At 41.8% G+C, this 26,160-nt stretch overlaps 2 protein-coding genes across 7 annotated transcripts in view; one reads left to right on the top strand and one right to left on the bottom strand.

Moving 5' to 3' along the window:
- CHRM3 (cholinergic receptor muscarinic 3) overlaps nt 1-8,190 on the top strand; it is a 248,872-nt gene extending 240,682 nt beyond the window's left edge. For all 5 annotated transcript variants that reach the window (XM_082215046.1, XM_082215047.1, XM_082215048.1 and 2 more), the window contains one exon: nt 1,486-8,190. In XM_082215046.1, the coding sequence (XP_082071172.1) occupies nt 1,505-3,301 (1,797 nt within the window). In that variant the 5' untranslated portion in view covers nt 1,486-1,504 and the 3' untranslated portion in view covers nt 3,302-8,190. The remainder of the gene's footprint in view (nt 1-1,485) is intronic.
- LOC309527998 (uncharacterized protein) overlaps nt 1-26,160 on the bottom strand; it is an 86,546-nt gene that overhangs the window by 51,028 nt on the left and 9,358 nt on the right. For both annotated transcript variants that reach the window (XR_014217451.1, XM_082215129.1), the window contains one exon: nt 17,341-17,960. Coding sequence is in view for 1 of the 2 variants with exons in the window: in XM_082215129.1 (XP_082071255.1) it covers nt 17,341-17,444 (104 nt within the window). In the remaining variant the exon portion in view is untranslated. The remainder of the gene's footprint in view (nt 1-17,340; nt 17,961-26,160) is intronic.

Raw genomic sequence — 26,160 nt, 5'->3', positions numbered from 1 at the left:
GCTTGCCAATTATATTGGCGGTACAGGGAGATTGGATTTTGAATACTAAGTCTGCCGTTCCCTTCTCTCTCTTTTGCTTTGTTTGGGCTTCTGTCCAAGACCATCAGCACAATAGACTCGAGCTTTATGGGGGAAGTAACACAGAACATTTTGAGGGTGGCAGGAAAAAAGGGTGTGTTGATTTAAATGAGAAGGAAAGGCTGGGTTTGCAAAACCTCGTGCAGTATGCAAATAGAATAAATCATTCCCCTTATACTTGAAGTTAATTTAAAGGGCCCTCCTACCTCCAAGGGAAACTTTCAGTGTTGGCAAAAGTGGGCAAAGGGGTATTTATCCATGTAAAGGGGCCACCCCTGCCCTTCCTTTGACTTCTGTAATCACAGTTGGCCAGTCTTCCTTCCTTCAGACAATCTCCCTCACAGTAGTAAGATACTCCTTGCCATCTGTTGCTGAGCTGCAAATCCCAACTGCCCCAGCAAGCTTGACCGATAGCCAGGGATAATGGGAACTGTAGTTTAGCCATATCTGGAGGATCAGTGATTCTCTATATCTGTCCTAATACATGCTGGATTAGGCCACTGAACCATTTGGTCCAGCATTCTGTTCTCACAGTGGCCGACCAGATGCCTATGGCCTGCAAGCATTATATACATAATTTCTGTATGTGTGTGTGTTTAAATGTTTATATTTTGCCTACACAGGGTGGCTTACAGAATATAATAAAATACATCTATCAATCAAATAACAAGCCAGATATATTATAACTATATTAAATATACCAGCTTGAACTTAAATGATGGAATTTGAAAGCATGTGAGGTTGGGATCGGTGCTCAGTCTGAAAGAGTCTTTGAAGAATTGTCTTTTAGTCCAGCTGAGGATCAGTAACTATGTTTACGTCTTATTTTTCGTAAAACAGTACAAAATTTGTGAAAGAGATTTATCACAGACAATAGCAGTCCTCAATAGGTCCTATGAAAACTCGCCATGCAAATCCCAAATTTAAATGTCCCTGAATTGCCATTCTAATATTAGACCGATCTCCCTTATTGATTAGGGCCTCATTCTTACATCTTCAGCATGACTGAGTATATGTGTCAAAATTTTAAACAATATTTTGGTGTTATATGCCACCAAGTATATAACAATTTCCCTTTGAATTAGCAACTAGTGAACAATTTTCACTATGTTCAAGTCTTGAAGCTTATATAATGTCTAAGATCTTGTGTCCAACAAACCATAAAAAGTGTCACCTGTACAGTTTCACAATAATATCCTAGCAGCAGTGGTTTTTGTCGTTTGCTTTTCCCTCAAATCGTGTTAACTCAGCTGAAAATGTTCTTCTTATAACCACTTCACATACTTTGATATCTCAGATGTAATAGATATTCAGCTAATAATAACTGATATGGTGGTACCAGCAAAGTAACAAATCCTAATTTGTTTTTCTCTCTCTCTTCTCTTTCTCCTCCACCTCCTCTTGCAGAATATGTCAGAACGTCACAATGGTCCCATCTAGCAACAGTACAATCTCTTCCTTGGTTTCTGTGAGCGCTGTCTGGATTCAAGACTCCCAAACAACAGGCCTCCCAAGTGATGCATCCTCGTTCACTAGCAGTCATGGCCTCTCCCAAACAAACGAGAGCTTCTCTTTCACCACTATGGAAATGACCAATGGATCACAAGTTCCTGCTGATCCTCTGGGTGGCCACACTGTTTGGCAAGTTGTCTTGATTGCTTTACTCACTGGCTTCTTGGCCCTTGTGACCATCATAGGAAACATCCTCGTGATTGTGGCATTTAAAGTCAACAAACAGCTGAAAACTGTTAACAATTACTTCTTGCTGAGCCTTGCTTGCGCAGATTTGATCATTGGCATTATTTCCATGAACCTGTTCACTACATATATCATCATGGGCCGCTGGGCTTTGGGAAACCTGGCCTGTGATCTGTGGCTCTCCATCGACTATGTAGCTAGCAACGCCTCAGTAATGAATCTGCTGGTCATAAGCTTTGACAGATATTTTTCCATCACAAGGCCACTTACCTACAGAGCAAAACGAACAACCAGAAGAGCTGGGGTGATGATTGGCTTGGCTTGGGTCATCTCCTTTGTCCTTTGGGCCCCTGCTATTCTGTTCTGGCAATATTTTGTTGGGGAGCGAACTGTTCCTGAAGGTCAATGTTACATCCAGTTCCTGACTGAGCCTATCATCACTTTTGGCACCGCAATAGCTGCCTTTTATTTGCCCGTCACCATTATGAGTATTTTGTACTGGAGGATATACAAGGAGACAGAGAAGCGTACCAAAGAGTTAGCAGGACTCCAGGCCTCTGGCAGCGAAGCTGAGGCAGCACGCTTTGTCAACCAGACAGGCAGCTCTAGAAGCTGCAGCAGCTATGAGCTGCAGCAGCATAATACAAAGCGCTCAAAGAGAAGAAAGTATGGCGGCTGCCACTTCTGGATGACATCCAAGAGCTGGAAGCCAAGCCCAGATCAGGTTGATCACGAGCACAGCAGCAGTGACAGCTGGAACAACAATGATGGCAACGCATCTCTTGAGAACTCTGCTTCGTCGGACGAAGACGACATTGCCTCTGAGACCAGGGCCATCTATTCCATTGTACTGAAGCTTCCAGGACATAACACTATCCTAAACTCTACAAAGCAACCCTCATCAGAAGACCTGCAGGGGTCAGAGGATGAATTGTCGAAGATGGACACAGAGTCAAAAGACAAGAAGCCTAGAAACCTTCATCCACAAAAGTGTTTAGAAGATGGAAACTTGCAGAAGAGCTTTCCTAAACTTCCTGTTCAACCAGGATCAGCAACACACACAGGAAAGGCTACTGATGGCATTTCAACAGGACATAAGGCACCTGCTGCCCTGCCTTTGTCATTCAAGGAAGCCACCCTGGCCAAGAAGTTTGCCTTGAAGACAAGAAGTCAGATCTCCAAGCGGAAACGAATGTCACTCATCAAAGAAAAGAAAGCTGCACAGACACTCAGTGCCATTTTGTTTGCCTTCATTATCACATGGACCCCATACAACATCATGGTCTTGGTAAACACCTTTTGTGATAAATGTATTCCCCAAACCTTTTGGAACCTGGGGTATTGGCTTTGCTACATCAATAGCACAGTGAACCCTATGTGCTATGCACTGTGTAACAAAACATTCAGAACCACTTTTAAGATGTTACTGCTATGTCAATGTGACAAACGTAAACGACGTAAGCAACAGTACCAGCAGAGACAGTCCGTCATTTTTCATAAGCGGATTCCACAGGAAGCTTCATAAAATAGTATGTTTTAACAATGGAAAAACATATTTAAGGGATTGCAAAAATGGGAGGGAGGGTGGTTGCTGGAGCCAACTACAAATATTTCATCTTCAAGATGAGAAAGGATCAGTCTGGTGTATGCATCTATCCTTTTAATACTTCCTGTTTAATGTAATGGTTTACACCGCATTAAGCAAAAACAAACTAATTGCAGAGGTTTTTACTAAGGAACAATCAAACGTCTGAAGGTTTTGCTACAAAATCCCAAGGAGTTGCAGTGCAATTATGAAAGCTATTGGTGATCTGCCCAATTATTCAAATGTAAATCCATTCTGGGATCTCAGGTGAGCACATGCAGCTAGCCCATTCCTAAGGAGTAAAGTAGGTTTTAGCTGAAGTAACTAGTTGGACGGATCTATCAAAAGAAAACATATGTGTGCATTCTAAGCTTAGGTTGCACCAAACCTCTTAGAGCTTCCCTTCCTCACCTCTTTTGGATGTAATGACAATTCTTGTGGTCCAAGTTATTAAAGAATCTGCAGAGGAGGAACCAAGGCACTCAGAGCCTGCCATCTGTTTACCAGGAAATAAGATGCCTGTCTTTTGAGGCACGGCTTATGATGATTGTCAGATGCGAGCAGCACAAAGGGGCCTTGAAAATCATTTTTCAGCTTATATTTGTGTTTTCTAATTTATTCTGAAATTTTGGCTTCTCCTTAAAGTGGCGAACCCCTCACAATAAATGCACACCACAGTGAAGAACACCAGAAGGCCCCTGTTTTATGATTGTTATAGATGCAGTTTTAATTATGTTTGTGCCTCGTCCTGGAATTGCTTTGCAATGAAGGGCGGGTTAGAAATATTTTTAAATAAACAAACAAATAAGGGCACTTACTATAGCCACACATTTTTACAACGGAAATGAGTATCATGTATATTTTTCATATAGCGATGTACCTTGAAGAGCTCACAGTCTCTCAACTGGAGATGTGAGGCCACATGCAGATGAGAGAATCCTTACTAATATTTACTTTAACAGAGAACACAAAATACTGGGAGCTGCAGTCTTTACAGGATGTACTTCTGCATCAAACGTGAATGTCGATGGACTTTTGGCCTGGTTCTCAGACTTCAATTATGCCAGTACAAATAGGATAGTGCCCAGTGTGGCTCTGGGAGTCTCCAGGTTGCTTAGAAGTTGACCATGACTTCTGTGCAGATTAGGGGAGTCCAGCTCACTCTGCTGGTTTGGGGGGTGGGCAAGAGGGGACAAGAAGGAGTTCTGAGGGCAGCACCAGGAAGAAAGCATGTGATTATTTCAGTGCATTTATTCAAGGGTTTGAAGAAGTCAAAAGTCTATGTAATAAGCACATCACTTCTCTCAGGCAGGCTCCTAAATCAGACTGCACCAGGGGATTCTCAGAACGAGTGTCTGTCTCTATTTTCTGCACATTTAGAAAGTGTTTTTAGAAATGGGGGAAAATAATTATGTATTTAAAGAAACTGACTTGGCACTTTCCAAAATGCTTGTCAATCTTGAAAGCTTCTGTTGTTGTTATCGTTGTTGTTGTTGTTGTTACAACCAGTAGTGGAAAATTCAAGTTTGTGCAGTACAATGTCCCAAATTAATGTAAGTAGTCTGCTATTTTAAATAGCTAAGCACCTTCTGAGAAAGACAAAAAAAGGGCTTTAATATTTATAGTTGAGATGTGAGCAGTGATGGCTCCTGGTATTTATAATGTGGTCCGTTCCTGAGATCTTGGGACACAACCCACCGTCCTCTTATGCAACTCAGTGATGATTGCAGAGGAGATGTTACAAGTGGATTGTGCCTATACTGTACTTCACAAAAGTCAGGACTTCCCCAAGGAAAGGATTGTAATTTAAAACTTAGTTTCAGTTCAGATTTACTTACATTTTGAAAGGTAATTTTGTATATTATGCTTTCAATTGACCAAGCTTCTTTGTGGAGTTTTTTTTCTTCCTTTTTTTTTCATTAGACCTGACACTCAGATTTAAAAAAATAAAAAATAAAAGTGCAACTTCCTTTATGAAAAGGGGAATCAGTGTTGTGAACACAGAACTGGTATAAAAGCTGCTTTTGTATTCAGTGTGAGATGGTGTTTACAGATGATTTTGACAACAGTGGAAGTATATTAAATAGTGTCTGTGTATCTGAGCTATTTAATTTTGTGTTATGTTTATATGAAGAAATATTTATACATAAAAGCCACCAAAATGTTTTATTTAAATGTTGATAAATATTGCTCTTCAGTCTTCAACTGTAATGTCCTTTGAACGCAAAATCATAAAGGTGTTCTTGAGAAATGAACACAGCTTTCAGGTCTGTGCATCACTGATTGTAGTAGGTTCCATTTGTGAGCATGGAAGAGTTTCCCCCGTTTATTGCACTCCACCAGCATAGACTGGTCTCGGCAGAGCTGGAGGTCAGGATAGCTGCAGCTGCCACGTACACCCAAAGGTGTATAGGGAAAAGCTCCTATGAGCTGCATGACAAGTATACACTGACTGAACAGGAAAAGCTTTTCCCAGAATTGGGGAGGGGGACAATGACACAAAACAGGTTGGAAAACAGCAACTACTATCAGACTCTAAGCAGTGGAGAACTTCCAGGTAGGAACTCTAAAGGAGGGGTGTGTTTTTGCTTTTCCTAAGGAACCAAGTGGTTAGGACTGCTGGCATGCATAGGGGTGTAGTGACATGTTGCTTTAGAGGCGAGGACCGCAAGGTGCAGAATTGGGATAGCTGGGATACCGTTGTGTAGAAAGGTGGGGCTGTAAATTTAAACAACAAATAAATAAAATACAAATGGTGAATGCCAGAATTGCACCCCATACCAAATACCAGATCTGCTTTTATTTTTTAAAACACACATGCAACCCAAGGCACTTTAGAAGACCATCACATATAAAGCTCTCATATCAGGCTCATCTAAAAAGCCAGTTACATATTCTACCCAAACAAATATAACAGGAACATCAATCTTTTTTCTTTTTTCTTTTTTAAGGGTGGAATTCAGACCAGAGAAGTATTGTGTGGGGATGGGGCTACAAATAATTTCCTAAGCAATCCCTTCCTGGTAGGTTTGCAAACTTGCCTGTTCCCTTTGAATTGTGGACAAAAGGAGAGGCATGGATTTCACAGAATCATAGAACTGGACAGTTGAAAGGGATCCCGAGGATCATCTAGACCAACCCCCTGCAATGTGGAAATCGTTCTGCCCAATGTGGGGCTTGAACCCACAAACCTGAATCTTAAGAAGCTCATGCTCAACCAACTGAGCCATCTCAGTCAATCCACATATAGGCTAGTGTTAAAGATGGAAAATAGAAAAAGCAAATACCTTGGGCGACGGCAGAGAATGCCCCACTGACCATTAGAATGATCTGTTTTTAACAAGTGAGTGGGCATACGGCCATGGACAGAGGGGCATTTTGCCTCCTGGCCCTATGAATGCAAAACTTCAGTGGAAACAGGAACATGACAGTGCTTCCTCCCTCTAAGTTCTTGCAGCTTGTTAGGACATTGCAGCTTGTTAGGACATTGCCTCTTGAGTTACTTATTAAGAACGGAAAGACATTTCATTGCTCAAGTTGACCTTACAACTATTGTTTGAACATTTATATATACAGTATATTCATACATATATATTGTCATATCATTATCTTTTGCTATTTTGGGTAAATACAATTTCCTCTATGAGATGTGAGGAAGCCAGACTACAACAAGAAGGCTATCTTGCATATTGCTGATTTATTAATGAGAGAGTATTTTTTTAAATCAAAAGTTAGCATTTTTTGCAAAAAAAAACAACCAACTTGTCGCCACTGTTTACACGAAAAAGCAAACATGCGGGGATTGTTTTCAGAGAAATAAAATTAAATAAATCTGATGTTTGATGTGTGAAGATGTCTTTAAGTATCCTTTGTAATTGTAGTGCAACTATAAAATGTTCAATGGCTTCTTGATGGAACAGTGCAATTTTAAGGGTAGGGTTGTGGGCTGATTTTATTGTGCGAGCCCGAGTGTGCTTTGGTCAGTAAGAATTTAACAGCCTAGTCCATTATTGTGCAGGTATGCTCAGTTTCACTGCTACTTTCATACCAGGAGGGACTTGGCATGCACCATCCCCTACCAGAAATAGAGTTCCACGAGTGCCTTAGCGACAGGGTCTGGCTCAAACAAGCAAACAGCTAGATATACCTCTGAGCAACTTAAGAGCTGCATCCTAATGCTAATACAGATTGGATGTGTTCTTTTGAGCAATTGACCGTATAAAAAGAGCACCCCATGATAGCTAAATTTTAGTTCCTTCCCTCTAGACCTTCATTGCACTCTATTAACTAGTGATAGCGCTGGTGTAAAATGACCTTAACAGTCAATAAGAATTGCTTGTATAAAATCTACACTGATACCTTGATGTCATCTCCCACCAGGCAAGAGTACCCCAAGGAGCCCTAAGGTGGCTGATGCTGGTATCGTGGATCAGGGTGCAAAAAAGTGCATGCATATAGGAATATATAGCACCTTCGGTTCCATCTACATGTATAAAGACACACCTGACTGCATGCATGTATGAAATTGGCTTGCTCTTCAAAGAGTAGCAGCCCCTAGGTAATAGATGGCAGTTGGGGCACAAACATTCTGTCATAGACACAACTGTGTAGAGCAGGAATGGTAAACCCTTTGGAGGCTACATGTATCGACATGTATCAACATTTTCTTTTTAAAAAGGACAAATGTGGGTGGGGAGGGAATTCAGTATCATAGAAGTGTAGTAGGAGTGGTAAGTGATTTTTTTAAAAAATATGAGAAATTTGGGGGAAGCTTGAGTAGGTGACAGAAAGCAGCAGGCTACCTATGGGAACAGCCAGTAAAAAACAAACAGACAAATAAAACAAAATATTTTTTTAAGATTAAAAACCGGGGGGGGGGGACATTGGCACTGTCAAACAAACTACTCAAGCCTGTTGCGTGCAGATGCAGCCCATAGACCAAACGTTAGCTACCCCTGGTGTAAACTAAAGAGGCGATACACAGACAGACAGACAGACAGACAGATGGTTTTCAACATAAGCTACAATAAAAGACAAACTATTCTCATATATGCTCAGGCTGAAGGACATTCAGGTGATGATGAAGAACAGGCTGCCACCATCTACCCCTTTGCTTAAAGAAGCAACATTGACTAGTACTCCTGTATCATTTGTTTTATCTGTTCTAAACAACAAGGAGCAGAGAGAAAAATCTATAGCCAGCAAGTTATGGCCAGTTCAGAATAGTGCCAGTTGGTTTTATGAGGTTATTGACATTTTCTACATTGCTTGGCTGTTTCAAGAAGAACTCACTGCAGGAATAACAGTTGACCTGAAGTGAATACTTATTGAAACTTTTTTTTCTTTCTTTTTTGGGGGGTGGGTGGGTAGAGGAGAATACTTCAAAATGCTGCAACTTTATTTCTGTTGCTAGCCTGGAATGAGAAAGTGGTGTAGCAACAAAATAGACCTTTGAGGTTTCCTGAACAGCTCTCTGTAAGCGACACTTCATATCCAGGGCTTGGACAAAAATAACAAATGTTCCAAAGAGCTGTTGAAAGCACAAGAAAAACTGGAAACATTTCTCAGCACCAATAAAAACAAAATAGAAAGGGGTATTTTTCAGCTCAGCTTCACCCACTATACTTGGATTATAGATGGCATGTTTTAACTTTATTGAACTGCATTCCTTTGGCTGTGGGATAAACAGCATGGGCTCAGTGCTACCTCCCTGTGAAGGGCCCTTAAATCATAGGGGTATTAGGGAGACAGAAAGTTTCTATCATTCTTCCCTCACACATTAGCTCTGCTGTGCAATTTTGGATTGTGATTCTGTAGGTAGGGTGCATGTCCAATGAATGTTAAACCAATAAAACCTTTCCAGGATATACAATCCCTGTATTTCCCCCAGCATACATGTTAGGGCTTAATTTCCCCTTTTAATGATAATTAATTTAAATCTTGCTCCAAGTTAGTTCTACAAGGCTCTTCTCCACGCCAACACCCTCTTGCTTTAGTGATTTTTAAGCAAATCATGCACAACTGCAGTCTGCAAAGACATCATAAAGTGGACATACAATGAGTGCTTCTCCACAGTGAGTAGTTCATCAAGTCAGGAAAAAGGCAAACTGTTTGCAAATTTAGCACCCTACTATTACTAGCCAAAGGAAGCGTTAAGTAAGTTATTTAAAACCCAACACAAAAATCATAACATTAACATTATGAATTTTAAATGTGAAATACAGCCTACTTATCATTGAAGAACAGGGCTCTGCTAACAATATTTATCGCGCCAGATTGCACTTTTGCTTAACAGGTGGATTTCTTAAAAAAAAAACAAAAAGCCACACTGAAATCTGATTAGGTGGCACCTTCACTTCTGTTGGAACTTACCAGCACAAGTTTTATTGTAATCTACAAGCTGCCTTTCCCCTGAATAACCTTGATAACAGCTACATTAATGGAAACTGAGAATTCCATTTTCCCCCTTAGTTGCTGCTCATAGTCCTGCTTGCTTGATAAGATAAAAATAATACTAATCTAATATAAAAATCATATCTGATTGTACTAGACAATGTGTACCAAAAGCTGATGATGTAACGTTTACATAATCGCAACGTGTTGCCTGAACGTTTCAAATGTGTTTCCGGTTTCTCTCCCTATTTCTGTAAATCTGAGGTCAGTGGAAGAAAACTAGCTCTGCAATAGAACAAGCAGGGTAGCTTTTAAGAGAGAGTGCAATATTGGGGAAGCTCATATAGGGAAGGTCATATACCCTGATCCACAGTAGCTGGCAATGCTGACACAAGGGATCTATACGCTCTTGCCTTGGAAAAGCAGTCGTTCAGAGGATTGTTGCACTGATTCCTCTTATTTCACCACCACTAGCCTTGTTCTGATAACAAACTGGTGGGTGCTCAAGGGTTACTAAAGCATAAGTACTGTCCAGCTGCTCATAACTCCCCTCCTCCATTCTAGACCTATGGTAATGGCTTCAAGTTGATTGGAGAGTAATAGTAGCAAAATCTCCTTACTGGATTGGGCTGCATGATTAATCTGTCACTGTCCATTATTATGTGGGCAATTGTGTTTTCTACTGTAAGAATAAACTGCAGCAAGTCTTGAGCATCTACACTCCCCATTTCCTCTCCTCTGTTGCACACATGAAGAGGTGAACAAAAGCTTAATTTTACATTTTAAACTAAGTAAATTTTCCTTGTGAGGTGTGGACATGGGGAAACTGTGTCTTGTCTAAAACTGGTTACTGAGAACAAGCTGAATCAAACCTTGGTTTCAGATCCTGACTTAGTTTCAAATCATAGTTTAAACAAACCACAGTTCTGAATTTGGACTTCACAAGAAACTGTGGCTAGCTTTAAATCAAATATTTTATTCATTAGTGCAAAACAGGGTAAAAGGGAGAGTGCAGCATGAAAACCCAAAGTGTGCTGTGTCTTATTCTCACAGTGGGAAAGCATGTTTCCCAGTTCTGAACTGAGTCACTCTCTTAAATTTCCTTGATGCTATCTACTAGGCTCATTTGGCAATATTCACACACAAAAATACAGACTTGCCAAAATGTCTGTTGATTATAATTTTGACCCAATTCATTTCAACAGAAGTAACACAAAGTGCAAACTTATATCACTCACCTACTGGCTTAAAGAAACAGGAATGTAACCCTCCCCCCCACCCCCCATCCGATAATGCTTGCTTTTAATGTATTTATGTTCCCAGCTTCTTATAAAATGTTGGACGCTCCATAAAAATGTATAGAGCTAGTTGGCTGAGAGAAGCAAAGGGCAAATATTCAGGATCCACCACCACCCCTCGCATAAAATCTGAGTGCCTACACCTTTATCTCTGTTTCAAATGCCAAAAACCACAATCCTGCATGATAAGAGAGCAGAACAGTTTCTGAAGTCCATTCTAAGTCTCCCTTTCTTCATTAACAGCTGCCATGCTGGTTGTGTCTACCGCCCAGGCAATTCATGTTGCATGCCCTCCCATACATTTCTCAGTATATTTAGTAACTTGTTCTCCCACCACACACACACACACACACACACACACACACACACACAGGTTAAAACAGATGCTCATAGACTTCAGCCAAGACATGCATACAGCAAATTAATATACTGAATCCAGTTCTTTCCAACAATTTTTAATGGAGAGTTTTACAGTGCAGTTCTAACACGTCTACTCAGAAGTATGTCTTATTGAATTCAGTGGTGCTTATTCCCAGATGAAGGGGGGCTAGAATTATGAAAGGATTCGTTCGGTTTTTCTCTTTTAAAATTTACTTCCCTGCAGACTGGTTTAAGTTCTGTTCTTCGGGATCCTTCCAACAGCATTACCAACATTGTCCCCTTGCAGTTAGACTACTTAGTTATGGAGCAACTGGCTACACTGAGTGTTTTAATTGGTTCCCTCAGTCTTACAGCCATTTTGGTTTCACTCTAGGGCCCTCTCAGACTACTTCAGATACCACACAGCAACAAACCCAGTTTGCTTCTGGGTATACATTCCCCAGGTAACTAAAGTCCAACTCCAGTCCTCTTAATGCACGCACCTGCCTTCATACACACTTGTTTTTCACATGTTACATGGTTTGGGGAGTACACCTAAAACATGCTCTGTGAAGAGATATGTAGTTTGTCTGGGGGAAATCAGGAGAAAAGGTAGCTGTGAAAGAATGGAGGGGAAAATGGAAGGGAACAGTGAAGAGACCTGGGTCAGCCTCCCCTCTTGCAAGTGGGTTCACAAGAATTTCTATAGCAACATTTCAGGCTTTTCTTAATATATCATCATCTTACTAATATTTGAAGTGCTGAGAATCCTTCAACTGACAGGAGCACAACTGCAACTATACAATCGTTCTTAGTAAAAAAATTATATCTCCAATTATGCATTTCACATGCATATATTCATGACAAAACAATGTTTTGCAGAAATGTTACTAAACAACACAAACCAGGATAATTTATGCAAAACCCTTCTACCATTCCACTTTCAAACCTCCAGCTAACGGGGAAATGTTGGTAAGCTATGTTGAATTAAGAAGCGCTTACATAATGTGAATAAATATCACTAAAAACTCAACAAGTTTCATAAGAAGTAAACCCTTGTATCCTGTTATGTGCCCTCAGGGATCCCCATTTGGTACTAAAATGCAGTTTAACCTACTAAACTTCATACTGTTTAAAGTATCTGGATGTATCAGATTAAAAATGACAAAAAATGTAAATTGTGTGATTGAGTGAAGTTGTATGTATATTTTTCAAGTCTTCAAGATAGTTGACGTTTTAACTTATTTGAGTTTTTAAGTTGCAGTCTCTTCATATTTTGAAATTTTGTACACCTTGTAAGCTTAAATATTTTGTCACTTGTAACTTATTTTTGTTGCCATATACTGACACATGCTCATTTCTATATGAAGTGTATTGTTTATTAATTGCTTCTGAGGCAGCAATAAAAACATCAAATTGTTCTCATGTTCCTGTTAACATCCATATATGGGGGAAGGGGATATTCTACCATTATATTTCCTAACAAAAATATTCCCCAACTGTCCATCTCATCTTATTTAGGGGGAAACTAAGCTAGTTCTCACTGAAGATAACTGACGAACTTTTGCTGTTGACTGCACCACGTAAGGTTTTGCGCAAATTCATTAATTTCTTGTGGAAGCTTTTCTAGACAAGAAGGAACTAACTGCCCCACAATTTCATATGTGAATGGTGCCTGGGGGGAAAAAGACATATCCAGAAGTGGTTTTGGGGAGGGCAGTGCACCAATTTTCCCCAACTTATTCAGCCATGAATTAAACCCTGGGTGGACTTAAGAGAGACAATGTTGACAGACCTAATTACCCTAGTGTTCACACCAGCTAATTTTCACAATAAACAACCAAACAGTCACTACTTCAGTGTCATTTCCTGCACTGATTAGCACTCTTGTTCCAACGGAGTTGCTATCTAATAAAAATATTCTGAAGAAGCATGCTTCCATATGTTGCTCTCTTGTTTGTTGGACTGGGGTTGTTTCATTTTATTTATTTCTCTAAGCTTGCAGGACTCCTGACCACTGGAAGTAAAGCAACAATGCTTGCTATAAGTTACCTGAGCCAATTAGGGGAGACTGACAGAGACGCAACCAATTCTTCCCTCACTGATTCCCTCTATTTCAGTAACTGCTTGTTGGTAAAGTATAATTTTCCCAAGTTAGTTACTCCAAGTATGGGTCAGCATGTGCTAGGATTAAACTTTCTGACTCCATCTTGGCCACATATAAAACCAACACTTAACATGGCATTGTTTGCCATAGGTAATAAACTTGTAATGTCTTTTTTTCTTCCTTCAAGCAGCAATATTACCAGACTATTTCTGTACACCACTGCAATGTATTTACCAAATTTCAACACTAGTACACAATCTCACAGTGACATTCCCATTTATAATACAACACTACACATAACTGAACAAGGTTATAGCTACCTGTATGCACATTTAGTGTTAAAAACTAGCCCCAAAGCAGCTCTAAAGCATATACATACCCTAGTTCATGAAAGTGGACGGGAGAGTGATTTGATAAAATTCTCAAAATGCTGTCTGATTATACTTAGAAACAAGTGGTAAAATAAAATCCAAAATGTTAGGTGTTGCAAGAAAAGAAAGGAATACCAGTGAATCTATATCCATACATCACAGTGTTTCACTGTTGAATATTCTGCAGGCTAGCTAGTTCTGTACATCATTGAGTATTTAATTTAATTTAACAAAATAGCTGTATAAAACCACATTACAAAAGTCTTGCTTGAAAAGGAAAAGAAACCCATCTCTGATCCTTTTACATATACCTTTCTGATTCTACATTACCATGGACAGGTGTGTATACTGCAAATGCTGTACACTCATGCATAAGAAGATTTGGAATCCAATAACCCAGGGAAATGAGGACCAGAATTATCACCACAAAAACAGAAAATGTTACCTTTCAGAACAGCTAACAAAGCTCATTTGAGCCAACAGAAGCTAAACCTGCAAAGTTCATGTGAAAGATTATCCCCACCCCACTTAAAAAATCTCAAAAGGTAATTCAAGTCAATGCATTGAAGAGCAAAACTACTTTAAAAGATTGTTCAGATTTGCAATACCACAAGACAATGTCTTCCAGTTGCGGGGGGGGGGGGGCAGATTCTCAAGTGCAAAACTTAAGCACATATTCAGCATGGAAACACACACATCGTAATGAAATGAGACAATCCTCAATTCATATGCCTAGGAAATCTTTCAACTGGAATTTCCCTTTGCTAAAAGAAGCAGTTCATGAGGCAGGAGCATTAGACTGCTTGCATGCTTGCTAGGAGTTAACCAGCATAAACAATCCAGTTTTACTGTGGACCAGTATAAACTGGAATACCGCTGGCAACCTGAGGTGAGTAGCAGCAGGCCTGGTCTACCTGAGCTGGGAGCTGTTGTACCCCTTTAGGATCCTGTAAGGGGGGGTGGGCTTGTCATAGCCTAGACAGATAGATAGCTTGTCATAGCCTAGACATGACAAACCTAGACAGCTTCTTAAAAAGTAGAGACATCACCTTGCCAACAAAGGTCCGTATAGTAAAAGCTATGGTTTTCCCAGTAGTGATGTATGGAAGTAAGAGCTGGATCATAAAGAAGGCTGATCGCCGAAGAATTGATGCTTTTGAATTCTGGTGCTGGAGGACACTCTTGAGAGTCCCATGGACTGCAAGAAGATCAAACCTCTCCATTCTGAAGGAAATTCTGAAGGAAAGCCCTGAGTGCTCACTGGAAGGACAGATCGTGAAGCTGAGGCTCCAATACTTTGCCACCTCTTGAGAAGAGAAGACTCCCTGGAAAAGACTCTGATGTTGGAAAAGATGGAGGGCACAAGGAGAAGGGGACAACAGAGGATGAGATGGTTGGGTAGTGTTTTCGAAGCTACCAGCATGAGTTTGACCAAACTGCGGGAGGCAGTGGAAGACAGAAGTGCCTGGCGTGCTCTGGTCCATGTGGTCACGAAGAGTTGGACACAACTAAATGACTAAACAACAACAACAAGGGGGGGGGGCACGAGGCATATGATTAGGTCCTGCCCAGTGTCATTTCTGCCCAAGTTGTGACAATTAAATTGGTTAAGTGTCAAAACAATAACCTGCCAATTGGTGAGAGAATGACAAGAAACTCTTGACCAAGGGTCAATTGTGATTGAGAATAAAATTCTTTTCTAGTCCTATAAACCAGTAGCAACTTAACACCTCAACAGAACACTTTAAAACTGAAGGGGGTAGGCTGGGGAAAAAGAGAGAAAATAGGGCTTAGGTGGCAGGCTTGTTGTCATGCCCCACTCCTCCTGAGATCTGGCAGGGCTGTGTGACATTGTGAGGCCCCAACAGAATCCAGGGAAGAAGGTCTCTGCCTTTTGCCACCCTGCAAGTTGGCCCTTTCACAAGAGAAGCACCACACTGAGAGTTCACAGAGGTGTAAAGAAAGCAGCAACTTTCTTCCTTCTCTGCAATCATTTAAAGTATGGCAGGATGTTCATTTCCATGCAAGTTTCTAACTTTTTCAGTGCTCCTTTTCAAAGGATGCATGGGAAACCTTCATGCCCATGTATGTTTGATTTGTTTAAAGAAAACTTTAAAAAGGACACCCCATTTTCTTGTGAAAGAAGCATGGGCAGGAAGATATCCATTCCCATTTGGGGACTCAGTATGTTGAGGGGTATGAGCGTTGTGGCTGCCTGCAATTCTGAATCTGACTTTATGCAGTCACTACAGAAGAGAAGCGAGCACACATAACACGCTGCCATTTGCTGATTTTAAATCTGAACATAACTTCAAGTTAAAAGTTTCTCAGAGTATATCACAAGTGGTACCCAGTGCCATGTCATACCAACACCATTCCCAGAGAGAGGAAAGTTCTGTGGGATGTTTTAAGAGAAACTATTTAAGAAGTGTCAACCCAGTTAACAACACTGTCCTATAAAGAAGCCACATAATTTTCAATGGGGCTTATCCCCAGGTAAATGGGACTAAATATCCCAATTATAAGGGGAAATTCCCTCAGTGGCCTTCCTTCACTCCCTTCCCACCAAACAAAGGAGCAAGAAGAAATATTCTGAACCAGTCAAAAAGCTTTCCTACATAACAACCTGAAGTGCTAGCTATGTAAAAGGTACAGGGACCCCTGACCATTAGGTCCAGTCATGGACAACTCTGGGGTTGCAGCATTCATCTTGCTTTATTGGCCGAGGGACCCGGCGTACAGCTTCCGGGTGATGTGGCCAGCATGACTAAGCCGCTTCTGGCAAACCAGAGCAGCGCACGGAAACGTCATTTACCTCCCCCCCTGGAGTGGTACCTATTTATCTACTTGCACTTTGACGTGCTTTAGAACTGCTAGGTTGGCAGGAGCGGGGACCGATCAACAGGAGCTCACCCCGTCGCAGGGATTCGAACCACCGACCTTCTGATCAGCAAACCCTAGGCTCTGTGGTTTAACCCACAGGGCCACCCATGTCCCTAGCTATGTAAGCAGCAGCAAGTCAAAGCTTTTCCAACAGTGATAGGAAGAAATGATTTTCTGTCAGAAACAATGATAACCCCACCTCTGAAACATACCTGCCATGGTGTGAGTGTACCCAACAAAATAAAAAGGACACTATACAGTGGTACCTTGGGTTAAGTACTTAATTCGTTCCGGAAATCCGTACTTAACCTGAAACAGTTCTTAACCTAAAGCACCACTTTAGCTAATGGGGCCTCCTGCTGCCACCATGCCACCGGAGCACGATTTCTGTTCTCATCTTTAAGCAAAGTTCTTAACCTGAAGCACTATTTCTGGGTTAGCAGAGTCCGTAACCTGAAGTGTATGTAACCCAAGGTACCACTGTACTAGAAACAACGTAGAGAAAATCTATATTTTTCATTATTATTAATAAATGTAATACAATAATTAAACACAAAATGAGCTTACCACCTGGAGCTAAATTGTTCCTCAGTTGACTCTTCTAACGACTTCTTCTTCTTCTTCTTCTTCTTCTTCTTCTTCTTCTTCTTCTTGGTATTGCAGGTCAACATGGATTTGAGAGAAAACTTTACCTTGTAGACCACGGTTGGAACACTGCACTGACTTTATCAATAATATCCATTGTGGTTACTGTCTGAGATCCAAATCTGAGGGGAGAGAGCCAAGGCAATATCAGCATTTGAAGTAATAAAGTATGTGAACATATACGAGCAGTGCAACAATGTTTTCTGACTGGGGACCTAGATGGCAAGTGGGGAAGAAAAGCCATGTATGTTGGACTTTACTGACAAAACTAGCTGCTACAAGCTGGTCCGCACGTATTCTTATTTGAAGAGTGTATTTGGTACTCATGCTTTTACATTAGCAGCCTATGGACACTAGATGGCAGCACAGGAACACCAGAGATATTCCAGTGCACATTTCCTTGGAATAAAAGCACACCGTCATTTGCAAGGATGGAAAATCAACATCAGATGCTGCCATGACATATGCTTTAATTCAGCCACTAGGCGGAGGTAGCTGCGGATAGTGATTACCTTTACTTGCATCCCCATTGAAGCTTATTTCTAAACGAAGAAAGAGAAACCGTGTCAAACACACAGTTAAGAGACAAGAGAATAGGCTCAGGCACCTGTTCACATTTCCTTGCCATCGTTATCAACAGAACTTCCCCTGCTCCAAACAACAACAACCCAAAATAGGTGAACCTACCTTGAGGCAGAGCTACAAACCTTGTACTATGACCGTATGCTAAAACTATGGCTGTATGCTGATTCCTGTGTCTTGATTGGCTGGATTGCCCTCATGACAACAGGAAGGGATGAGAAGCTGCTAAACTTCAAGGACTAACACTAGTGAAATGCTAATATGATCTCCTGGCCGTAGCAAACAGTTTGGGATTGGTCCAGCCATGTTGAGAGGTGGCTGACCATAGGACAGAATTGTATCTAAATTCAAATGGAAGGATAATGAATGCATGGGAGACTGGAAAAATTGTGCCATTGATAGTATTTTGAATTTAGAGAGGTTTTTTTTCCTATTATTTGCTTGCAATTCCCCTTGGTAAGGGAATGCCCCAGTTTGCTCCAATTGTGAAGCCTCCACTGTCTTTGGAGATAGCAGTACTCATCCATTCTTCTGAAAATGTTGGAGTTTCTGAAGTCTGAGAAAAGATGGAATAAAATACAAGTTGACAATGATTGGACCACAGCATTGTGTGGATGCCCTGGAAAACGTGAGTGAAGCAGCCAAGCAATTGCATACTAAATGCCAGATAGTCGTGACAAATCACAGCCACAGCCCTGGTGTATCAGCAACCATTTTTCACTGCTATAGCCCCTTTACCTGCTGTAGCAAGCACAACTGTAGGCAAAGTTAAGAGAAACTGCTAAAACACTTAAAAAGACAGTTACCTATTTCTCTTGCTTGTTTGTTTATTCATCTAATGATTCCTAAGAACAAACCAAGCTATGTAAAAGTTTGTGTTTCTAAGTGGAGTTAATATGGTGCTCTACATGAAATATAGATAATATGGACATGGTTCATAATTTACCTAACATGCTGCAATTTAAGTAAGCCATGATTTAGAAAACAAACTAGAGAAAGAAGACATTAACTATTGCAACCATTTTAACAACCAGAAATTTTCAGATTAAAAAAAAGGCACCCAGCTATCACAGGTAGAATCTTGTTTGTCATAAAATGAAGAGTCAACAGATTGGGGAGGAAAAAAATTATCCATGTAGAAAGGATGGTTACCATTCTTTTAGATACCAGAATATTACCTGGATGAGGCATGAATTCTCAAAGGCACATTGGTTAGTGTACCGTGGCTCTGTTTGCATACTGTACTCTTCTGCACAGATGGTATAGTTCTCTCTAGAGGCCAGTACAGATGTAACACACCAATCTTCTAACCCTTTCAGACCCAGCCATCTGGTTCCCTCTGGCCCCAGTAAGAAGCTCCACTTCCTAGTAACAGTCATATCTGGTGCTACTGTGAAACACATCTTGGATAGAGCATAAGAAGACCATAGTCTTCTTTGGCTATCACTCGTAACCAAGTAAGATTGTCTTCCATAAACACGGTTTTAAAAGTGAGTCTGTAAGTGACCGTGGAGGCCATCATACTGGATGGTGCCGTTCCTGTTCTCATGGAAGGACACGGTCATTTTGTGGAGCTTAGATGGGAATCCTATCTTGCTAAGCAGTGTGAAGAGTCCCTTTTGGCTGACAAGGTCAAAGGTCTATGAAGGTGATGTACAAGGGGCATCTCCGTTCTTGGCATTTCTCCTGCAGTTGGAAAAAAATCACATTTGACTATTGGCCCCTGAGCTCTAAAGCCGCATTTTGATTCAGGAAAGACCCTGTCCATGAGTAACTGTAATCTTTTGAGAACTACATGGGCAAAGACTTGTGTGTTCAGACCCAGAGACCTCCCCCCTAAATAAAGTCACACTTGACTCAAATTTTAGTTTTGGTTTTTGGCAGAATTTAGGCCACAACTTTATTGATTACAGAAGGTGAGTGGTTGCATAGGCTCTGGTTCGACTAGCTCCCTGCACCCTTGCAGGCAGCACTGACCCAGAGCTCTATCATAGGTCAGCCAAGGGTGAACATCTGGGTAGGCGAAAAGCCGGAACAGACTATGTTCACCACCCAGATGCCCCCCTGGACTCAGGCACAGGCACAACCCCCTCTCCGGGGTTGACCAAACCAGTTGAGTCCCTGGATTCCTTTAATGGAATACCATACACATAAGGATGGTGAGAGTGTTCTCCCATCCCTATCACCTGAACCAGAGCCTATCCGCAACCTTACAAGTTGTGACAATTTGCTACGAGGCAGGCAAAACCCAAATGGCAACAGCCAATCAGCCAAGTGAGGAAAATTCCTGCCATGCCCCTGTCCCAACAACAGACGATACATGACAGCATAGCAAGGTCAAGCGCAAAATGCCCTAAAAGTAGGGAGGTGTGTGTGTGTGTGTGTGTGTGTGTGTGTGTGTGTGTTCCGATGCACGAGCTGAAAGAGGAATCTCTGGGTCACGTGCATGGGTAAATATAGGTCCCTCAATCCGTTTAGACTGCACCCCATTGGCCAGATTGAACCCAACATTGAGGGACTTACCAATTGGGTGTTGTGGCTAATCAATCCAACCCACCCACAACACAGAAGGTCAGTCTCCAGGTCTCACCGCAACACGTGCCCTCTTTTAGGGAGGACATGATTTCCCCCACAGTGTTCCCACAGTAATTGTTACAATCATGGTAGTCACCTTTGTTCTTATAGAGGGTCACAATGCTTGGCTTGTGCATGACACGGATCCTTATTCCCAACACTGCAAGAGAAGGCCATGGAGGTGTGTCATTAGGGAAGAATTGAGACCAACTTTCAGCACTTTTGTTAGGATTCCATCCTGTCCTGGGAGTTTACCATGTGTGAGAGAGCTATTGGCATTCTTCAGCTCGTCAAGGGAGGGAGGGATTGTTCCAATACCGGCAGAGTTTGAATGTTGTCAATTGCTGTGCCAGAGACCATGTTTTCCTGTGAGTATAATTCTTGATAGTGCTCTGCCCTTTGCTTCATCTGCTTGCTGTGGTCTGTGATGATCTCTCTCTCCAGGCAAGGTTTTCAGTTTTCTCCACTGTTGGTGCAAAGACTGTCTTCGTGCCTTTGTGCATTTTGCAAATGTTGCCGCTGTCAGCAGCAAGTTGAATGCTCTGACACAGCTTTAGCACAGCTTTGGCACAGTGCCTGGCAATCCACTGGGCATCACTCCTTGCCTTTCGCAGTGCAGCAAGTGTCTTCTCACAGAGCACATACTTGTAGTTCACAAGAGCCTTGTGTTTCAGAGCAATAACAAGCTCCGTGTCCTTAATGCCAGCCTCAAAGCAGTCAGGGATCTGCTCTTCTCTTTTGCCCAAAGTGGACATAACTGTGTTGTAAGATGCCTCTGACGTAGTTCCACCTTGCTTCGACACTGTCTCTGAGGCAGTTCAGTGGTGCTTGTTCAATGGAATCAGAGATGGAATCAGTGGTGCTTGTTCAATGGAATCAGAGAATCATTCACAAAGTTCAGGTATGGCTGTTCTGGCAGTGTTGATTCAAGGCCCCAGTTTCTGCTTTGTGCTATGGGTCCATTTTTGGCTGGAGAAGGATCTTGCTCGTTATCACGTAGTGATCTGTGTCACACTCAGCACTGTGGTAGCTCCGTATGACACAAGCACATTTCAGAGTCAATCACCTTGTTTCTGAATCACTTCAGACAACTTTTACCAGCCCTCCAATTAATGTCCATTTAATACATTTTCCCCTTTTTTTGCAAAGTCATAATCTGATGGATTTGGCTGCAACAGAAGACAACAGTGCTAAAAGCCTACTTTCAAAATGGTGCATAAATCAATACTTCGCCAAAATGGAAATGTTCCACATTTAATTTCCTAATGTACACTGGGCTGTGGCATGTTAAGAACTAAAAGTGCTCTAACAGATAGTTATAACCTTGTGACATGATGTAAACACCATGCAAATTATGCACAGAGCTTTTCAAGTCTTACATCTCCCACTGGCCATGACAAATTATAATTATGAATAAGAGTGATGAAAGGAACAAATGTAAACACAAGGAAGAAAAAAGAGGGTGGCGATGTAGTTGCTTTATATTCCCACTAGGGATGTAACAAAGCCAGTGGGTTTCTAAGTTCCAGTGTTGGCAGCCCTGTAGCTAGGGCAGGCCAAATGGGTGCACTACCCGCCACCCCTGTAAACCGCACTTTGCAAGTGCCCCCTTGGGTGGCTGCTGTTTTTTAATTGACTTTATAATTTCTGACATGACAGACAAAGACAGACCTCCATTTAAAAAACGATGGCTTGTTTTGAGAACAGGAGCAATTTAAAAATAAGATCCTCTGAAAAATTCAGTGACTAAGATTGAGTAAGTACACAAAACAAGCCTCATCTGGAAGAGTCTCTAAAAGCTTGCTCATTCAGGACTTTCCTTGACTGAGGGTAGATTTTTCATGGGCACAATCCCCTATAATTATTTCAGTGAACCTGAAAAAAAGCAACCCATGATCCTTGAAGCATAGAAGCCAACTCAAACATAGAAGCTCCCATAAAATATTTGAGCCCCGTCCCCCAAGTTTATGGGCACTGCCATTTTTAAACGGTGTGAGCGCACCTTGTCTTGTGGTTAATTCTGTGGATTGTGGCTTTCCTTCAAGTTATTTTCTTCAAGTTGGCACTCCTGCCTTGAAGAATTAAATATTAGAACTTTGTATTATGAGCTAGAGTTAAGACTCTGCTCCTGTACTTCCATCCACCCTAAAGTCTTTACAAGCACACACTATACTAAAAAATGTTTATTTGTGTTTGTGGTATGCATGTATTTGTGGTCTGTGTCCAGGGACGCGGACTTATAAAAAATATTGGCGCCGCCTCCTCGTGAGCGAATAGGGGAGAGCGTGCTGCGCCTATTAATCAGCTCCAAAGGAAATTGGGTGGAGCTTTTGCTCGGGAGGGAGGGCAGGAGGCATGCAGCCCGACCCTCCCTGTGCATTTTGGGCTGGGGGAGGGGCGGCGATGGCGCTCTGCTGGAGGGGCGCCGGAGATTATTGGGGGGGGCAGAGCCCCCCCAAACGAATTTTTGAGGGGGCTCGGGCCCCCTCAAGCCCCATGGAGTCGGCGCCTATGTCTGTGTCTGTGGGAGGTGTGCGCATGCATGCAACAGAGTGTGAGGTGGCCATCCCAACTTGGGACACACACTCACTTCTGCTTTAACTATGCCCACCCAGTCTGGCATGAAGCCCTGTGATGATTGGCCAACAGGGAATGAGGCCATCAAACTGAAGAGCATTTTCTGCCCTGATATAGACGTAAGAGTGCAAAGACTTTTAGCTGAACAGAACCACATATAGAAGACAGGGCACTGCTGGAAAAAGCAACAAGTCTTAATTTATGCCCACTGTACTGAGAGGGAATTAATGTACGTAGACCCAGGAAGCTAACTGGCATTTCTGAGTTGCGAGTTCACTGCTCCAGTAATGGCTGATAATGGTTAAAACCCCAGTTTAAAACATATGGCCACGTCATTCTTCCATATGAGGAGATTAAAAACATCCTCTGCCACACACTTAGCATCTTGATGGCCTCATATGCTTTGTGGATGGTGAAGTTCAGCACAGAGTAACAAAGACGCTAGTCTATTCCTCACAACAGTTCTATTCACATTCAGCGTTGAGATGCATTCGAGGCTGTGGAAATGACCCCAAAGCTGATAAATCTGGGCACAGATTTATCTTTTCACTTGTTCTGTGGGCCCAAATTGTCAACGTAAAAATGTAAGTGGTTTTCACAGAGGAGAGCAGCAAGGAATTTTTCCATGTCTTTTTCTGTTGATAAAAGGGCAAAGCAATGGGGCCAGAAGAAAGGCGGCAACCCCTACAAGCAAAGGAATTTTGGTAGTCAGAAGACCAATGGTATAAACATGGCCAGTCCTCTTCCTTTAAGTGGTGGTTTCTTCTGAGGGAAATTCCACCAGGTGCAGCTTTTCCCAGCACTGTAACACTATGATGAGAACTACCACACCTGGGACAATTCTTTATGCATCTCTTACAAACGCCAGAGCTCTCTCAGGGCTGGACTCACCTACTAAATTAAACAAATTGATGGCATCTTTGTGCTCAGCTCCAATTTGTTGATTGCTAGAAGTGGAGAAACAGAGCGAAGCATGTCATAGCACACATTTATTGGCTAGTGTGGTTGTGAAAGGAGCCTGTGTATCAGCCAAGGCTCTTGGTGGCTCTCAGATAAAGATTGGCTAGCTTTATCTGAAGCCCTGCCAACGAGGACAATGAAGTTTCCCATGATTTTGCTGCACTTTCTGTCTTGGAAGCCATGCATGCGACGGGCTCCAGGAATCTGGAAAGGATGTCTATGGTTGCATGTCATTGAGCCATCAGGTGTTAAGGTGTTGAGCTGGGAGTGGTGAAGGGAAATGCAAAGATAGGGGTGGAATTGGATTTCTTGAGCCCCTAACAAGCATAAGGTGGGCATGACAGGCAAGAGATGACCTCTGGAAATGAAAAACAAAGCAAAGCAAAACAAAACAAAACAAAAGACTACCCTCTGTTCCTGATGCTATTCCCCTGCTCCTAACTATATAGCAATAAGGCATTCAGGCAAGTTAAAGCATTATTCATACAAATACTACATGCAATGATTTTTTCTGGAGGGACGCAGGGGTACACATACCCCTAAACATTCTGTGAATCTTTGTACAGTGGTACCTCAGGATAAGTACTTAATTCATTCCGGAGGTCTGTTCTTAACCTGAAACAGTACTTAACCTGAAGCACCACTTAAGCTAATGGGGCCTCCTGCTGCTGCCGCGCCACCGGAGCACAATTTCTGTTCTCATCCTGAAGTAAAGTTCTTAACCTGAAGCACTATTTCTGGGTTAGCAGAGTCTGTAACCTGAAGCGTATGTAACCTGGAGCGTATGTAACCCGAGGTACTGTATTTATTTTTCCCTATTTGAACTATAAAATGGTGATTTTCTTGAGTCAAAATGAGAGTACCCCTAAGCATTTTTTTTAAAGAAAAAAAGCCCAGACTACGTTGTCACAGAGAAATGGGTTGGTGATGTTTGACTAGGGCCTTGGTTCTGAAGTGCCCTACAAAAGGTGCTTTCCCTCAAGTGGAGTAACCATATGCCCTCTAGCCTAAGAGTGGTTCCAGTTGTTATGTTTACGTGCAAGCCAGTCACACATCTTTCCAGCCTTTTTCTAAAACATGTCTCCAAAACCTCCCCCTCTTTTCTTCTAGACACTCCTCTCTCCCTCTCTCTGACTTGCAGTGTGAATATCCTAGCGAATAACTGACATCTGCTCCTGAAACCACATCTTGTGAGTGATCTGTACTCACACTTCACCTGCTGACTGACGTAAACTTGCCAGATCCCCACACCACACACACACACAGATACACCCTGACTCCTGAGCCTTTGCAGGCAGTTTGACACACAGAAATTTAGCAGGTGTAAATTTCCACACTATTTGCATCTGGGCAGGGGATCGAAGGCAGTGGTGCTTTTTCTTGCCTCCTAGTGTGGTATTACAGTACCTGTTTTCTATCTGCTTTAAGGATCCACATTTAGTTTCCAATTAGCACATTCTTGCGTCTCCACTTTTAGCTTTTGAGAATGTGATAAATAATTACATTATTTTAGGAGCAGGGAACATCTGGCCCAAGGGGTGGATGTGGCTCTCCATGTCTCTCTATCTGGCCCTAGGGACTCTTTCCAGGCCATGCTCTGTGCCTTCTTCAAGTGCTTTTGCTTAGCTGCAATTTATCCTTAAACAAGAATAATGTCTCTTGCTTGCTTGGAAGTGTGTGTGAGTATAGAAACTGGCTTTTAATCTGACTGGAATGTTTCTTATTGGACAAAGGTAGGAGTCAAAAAACCTGTCCGCAATAACACTTTATTTCCTTTAGAATAGTTTATATTTTCTGACCAGCGATCCTATATAAACCCTAGCCTATAGTAAGGGTTTAATACACAATATAGATCTCTTACATTTAATCTTGCCAGTTATTTTGTATCTATACATTTTTTGCAGAATTGAATTTTATTACTAAAGGCAATTGGAAAGCCTCGTGAAATTGCCATTGGGAATTTGATAAACAAAAACAACTTGATTCTGCAAGTACTTAGCAGGGACCAAGCTGGCAGCTGCTGCTTCCCATATAGCATATAAAAAGAGT

Source organism: Podarcis vaucheri (genome assembly GCF_965113315.1).
Source record: "Podarcis vaucheri genome assembly, chromosome: 3".
NCBI classification, from domain to species: Eukaryota; Metazoa; Chordata; class Lepidosauria; order Squamata; family Lacertidae; genus Podarcis; species Podarcis vaucheri.
The sequence above is the reverse complement of the archived record's forward strand: the minus strand, read 5'-3'. Positions and strand labels throughout refer to the sequence as shown.